Source organism: Martes martes (assembly GCF_963455335.1).
Source record: "Martes martes genome assembly, chromosome: 17".
Lineage (NCBI taxonomy): Eukaryota > Metazoa > Chordata > Mammalia > Carnivora > Mustelidae > Martes > Martes martes.
The window spans coordinates 13,979,864-13,984,881 of NC_137905.1; the positions used below are offsets into that span (position 1 = coordinate 13,979,864).

The 5,018-nt window shown below is 49.6% G+C and overlaps 1 protein-coding gene across 1 annotated transcript; it reads left to right on the forward strand.

Annotated features, from left to right (window-relative positions):
* Positions 1-204: 204 nt before the first annotated feature.
* CHST4 (carbohydrate sulfotransferase 4) lies at positions 205-1,365 on the forward strand (the record flags this gene model as incomplete). The annotated part of the gene is made up of 1 exon (XM_080829492.1): positions 205-1,365. The coding sequence occupies exon 1, from the start codon at positions 211-213 to the stop codon at positions 1,363-1,365; it is 1,155 nt and encodes a 384-aa protein (XP_080685618.1). The 5' UTR covers positions 205-210.
* Positions 1,366-5,018: the final 3,653 nt, after the last annotated feature.

Sequence of the window (5,018 nt, forward strand, 5' to 3'; positions counted from 1 at the left end):
AACTTATTGACACACTAACTGCAAGGGATGGGAGTTGATTCAAAGGATTTGCATAGTTGGCTGCCAGAAGTTTCCAGCGCTCTAGGTTGCTCCTTGCTGGGGGTCAGGGGGAAAAAATGGCTTTGTCAAGAAAGGGGATGGAAGGCAGACACCAAAACGGAAGCCTAACACAGCCCTTCTGCTTGTTCCTTAAAGTTCTTCCACTTCACCATGATGATACTGCCCAAAAAAATGAGGCCACTGCTGTTTCTGATTTCCCAGACGGCCATCTTCGCCCTATTGTTCCATCTGTATGGCCACAACTTCAACTCCCCGTCCACGAAGGAGGAGCCCAAGCCCATGCACGTGCTGGTCCTGTCTTCCTGGCGCTCTGGCTCTTCTTTTGTGGGACAGCTTTTTGCACAGCACCCGGACGTCTTCTACCTGATGGAGCCCGCCTGGCACATCTGGATGACCTTCACACACAGCACCGCCTGGAGGCTGCATATGGCAGTGAGGGATCTGATCCGTGCTGTTTTTTTGTGTGACATGAGTGTCTTTGATGCCTACATGAAACCCGGTCCTCGAAGACAGTCCAGCCTCTTCCAGTGGGAGAACAGCAGGGCCCTGTGCTCTCCTCCTGCCTGCAATGTCTTCTCCCGGGATATGATCATCCCCCAGGCTCATTGCAAGCTTCTGTGCAGTCAGGAGCCTTTTGAGGTGGTAGAGAAGGCCTGTCGCTCCTACAGCCACGTGGTGCTCAAGGAGGTGCGCTTCTTCAACCTGCAGGTGCTCTACCCACTGCTGAGAGACCCCTCCCTCAATCTGCACATTGTGCACCTGGTACGGGACCCCCGGGCAGTGTTCTGTTCTCGAGAACGCACCACTGGGGAACTCAGGCTTGATAGCCGCACTGTGTTGGGGGAACATTGGAAGAAACTCAAGGAGGAGGATCAGCCTTACTCTGTGATGCAGGTCATCTGCCAAAGCCAGCTGGAGATCTATAAGGCTGTGCAGTCCTTGCCCAAAGCCTTGAGGCAACGCTACATGCTCATACGCTATGAGGACCTGGTCCGGGACCCCATTGGCCAGACTGCCCAAATGTATAAATACGTGGGACTGAAATTCTTGCCCCACCTCCAGACCTGGGTGTACAACATCACTAGAGGCAAGGGCATGGGTAATCATGCCTTCCACACTAATGCCAGGAACGCCCTCAACGTCTCCCAGGCCTGGCGCTGGACCTTGCCTTACAAGAAGGTTTCTCAACTTCAGAAAGTCTGCAATGATACCATGACTTTGCTGGGCTACCACCTTGTCAGATCGGAGCAAGAGCAGAAAAACCTGTCCCTGGACCTTCTGTCTGCATGGACTCCCTCCAAGTAAGTCCACCAAGAGGCTCTGTTCCCAGTGGGCACCAGCCTTAGGCGAGTTAACTGAAGACTTCTGAGCCTTAATTACATCTCTGTCGGTGCACATGGGAGCTTGAGTCGCACCCACACGTGCTCAGGCTGAGAAATGTTCGTGTCTCTCTTCATGCCTAGAAGAGATCCGGCAGCATATACCGCCCCTGAGAAAGGAGCATTGCCTTTTTCTCTTCTTGGCCTTCCTCTCCATGTATACCTCAAAGACCTGGTGGCCTGGAGTCCTGTTCGGCACCACACGGATCAGTGGAGTAGATCCATAAACTTTTCTGTCCCCATCTCACCCAATGGGAAAGGGAAGAGACAGGAAAACCAGGGAAATGGGTCTCCTGCCAAAGAGCCCACCAGCACATCCCACAGGGATATGAACTCTGAGCCCACGGAACTCCTGGTGGATTCAAAAAGGGAACAGAGAACAGGATTGGCAGCTTACGGCGAGCCAGGCCGTCAGAGCTATCCGTTATTGCAAATACAAAATAAGATCTCTGCACAACAGAGCAAGCTCTTAAATTCATGGGGGTGGCTGGGCCTGACGCAGACATCGTTTCCCCTCAGGGTTTGCCTAACACATGGAAGAGTTTGACTCGTGAAGCGTTAACACTAAAATTCCAAACAGGATTCTGTTAGGAGATCCCCCTGTTATGCTTTCTAATTACTTAGTAGTAAATGCTAATTCTTATAGGATCCTAACCTGATAACATAAGCATCTTTACAGATTTTTTTACACTTTTGCTATTTGATATTACCTACACATAAAAAAATTGCTAAGACAGTATTTTGTGTTAGATGTTAGACTGAGTCTAAACTGATCAATACTAACCATCACACTGTGCTCTTAAGAAGCTGTAGAAATTAGGCAACTAGCAACTAAGCCCTTCCTTGTGTGAGGTGTGAGTTGTGATAATACTGTATATATCACCCTAGAGTCTGGGTAAAGGGTTTTTTTTTTGTTGTTGTTGTTGTTGTTGTTTTTAAGATTTTTTTATTTATTTGACAGACTGAGATCACAAGTAGGCAGAGAGGCAGGCAGAGAGAGGGAAGCAGGCTCCCCGCTGAGCAGAGAGCCCGACACGGGGTTCATTCCCAGGACCCTGGGACCATGACCTGAGCCGAAGGCCGAGGCTTTAACCCACTGAGCCACCCAGGCACCCCGCAAAGGGTTCTTTAATGTGATCCTCGGCTAGAGGACCTCAGGTCTAGTACGGCTGGCACTGTGCAGCCCTTCCAGGTCACCTCTCCAAATGTCTTTGCAGCACGGGAAGTCTTTGCAGCACTCTGGGTCTAGTGATGCATCTGAACCTACGGTTAGAATTCATTTTGCCATGCCCCACCTCAAGTCAGCTGGAGTTGGAGTCCGCCAGTATGGGAGCTGGGCTTCTTTGTATTGATCAAGCGACCCTGGTGATTCTTTCATGGCCAGCCTGGCAATACCACACCCTCCACCGGGAAGCAGCACTGTCTGCCTTCCTTCTCCGAGACAGATGCCTTTTCGGCACATGCCAAGTACCCACGCTGCTGACCCCTGACACTACCGCTGTCCTCAGGGTAGAAGGAATAGGAAGACGGTCTGTATTTGTCTGGAACTCCAGGGACCTTTGAGTCCGGGCTCGCTTAATATTTCACTTTGTCCAAACCTGAAGGATACCACCCCTTCATCTTCCCTTTTGTGCCTCCTCCCACTTTGGACGTGGTCCTCACCTCATAAAGTGCCCTCAGTGGCATATGGGAATGCTCACGCTTGATTCTGCAGAGGAGCTCCTGGGCTCTGGCACTACCTGAGATGCGTGGGTAGCTACCTTTGCCAGCTGGATCTAGCAAAGTTCATTTATATGTGGCTCTAAAGGAGTGAATTTATTCTAACATATAAACCTAAGCCACTCTAGATACTCCTCAAGAGCCTAGCTAGGATCTCCCAAACAAATGCTTTTTGCCTCGATGAACCTTCCAAAACCATGAAAAGTTTCCCCAACATTGAAAATAAGGCCAGGGCAGTAGGTGATGGTGCAAAAAGAGAGAAGAAGTCCAGTGAGGGGACAGACAGTGACAGACTCATCTTCTTCCGATTTCACCTCTGAAATTCCAGCCTCCACCTGAATTGTCTTAATGTTAGCAACTTCCTTAGGAAGCAGCTCTACAGGATGCTGGAGTACAGAGCTGCTTGCTTCTCCTTCTCCAAAGGAGTCATTACATGCTCATGAGCCCATGGGCTCCGGAACCATGCTGCCTGGGTGACGCTACTATTACCAGCTGGGGGACCTCCATCAAGTCCCCTAACATTTCCATGTCTCAGTTCCCTCAACTGTAGGGTGGGCAGAATAATGGTGGCACTGACTTCCTGGAGTTACTGGGAGGGCTGATGATTTAATAAATGGAACACGTGTAGCAAGCATTTGGCACACGAGCTAGCACTCACTTAAGTGGTATCTGTGACCATCTTGGTAACAAAGCTGGTTTTAGCGCTCTCGGGGACCGTCTTCCATCATTTCTGGTAACATCCTCATCAAGGTGATGTCCAACAGCAGATCACAAGCCCTTTGTGGCGTTTCTGATCACACTGATAGGATCCGATTTATAGCTTTCTGATAGTCTATATTATCTATATCAGTTGTTCTCGACCCAAGGTGATTTTATTCCCCAGGAGACATTGGTCAATGGCTAGAGACATTTTTGGTTGTCACAACCGGCGGAGTGCGTGTTACTGGCATGTAGAAGGGAGCGGCCTGGGATGCTGCTAACCCTTCTGCGATGTACAGGAAAGCACCCACCCCGCCCCCAACCAAAATTTTCTGGTCCAAAATGTCAGTAGCACAGCTGTTAAGAAACCCTACTCTGCACTCGTCAGATGCTGAATACATGCAAGATGAAGAGCCCGATTCAAAAGGATTTCTCTTCTCTCCTCATTTAGTCACATCCAATCTTATTCAAACAGTACACCCCCAGGCCAAGCGTCCTGACTGGGGAGATATCGCAACCCCCAGGGCTCTTCCGGCACTCACTCAAGTCATCTCAAAGGGAGTTAAGTAGTGCAGCAGACATTTTAAAAACACAGAGCAGCATCACAGGGGTCTGATGAGAGGAAGTGAGCGAAGCCAGGCTTCCTGGGACCCGTCATGCACTGGCCATAACTGGTCTTGGCTTATATCCACCCTAATTCTGTCAGCTGTGGCCAGAAGAAAAGAGCTTAATGGGGGCAAAACATGGTCATTTAGGGCCTGGGGGAAGATGGGCAGGACAAATAAAGCCAGAAGCAGACACTGTGCTAGACAAATGAGCTAACAGGTCTGGGAACGAAAGAATCGCTCACAAACATCAAAAATTCCACAGGCACTACAGGATTTAAACCATGGCTCCCCAATCTTTTTTCCATTATCACCCCCGCCAGCAAGCCTACGGTAGACATTTTTGTTCTGATCGTCCTCTACCATGAAATGTTAATACCACAAATACATTGCATATTTTTATGCAGTTTTTATGGCCCTCCAAAGGGCCACAAATCATTGTAATACCTACATTTGTTGCCCCCCCACAAACCACTTTTACCCCATTGGTGGCAACAGCAGTTCCACTGAGAACGCATGATCCAGACCACTGTCTCTGACACCCTCCCCAGCTCCT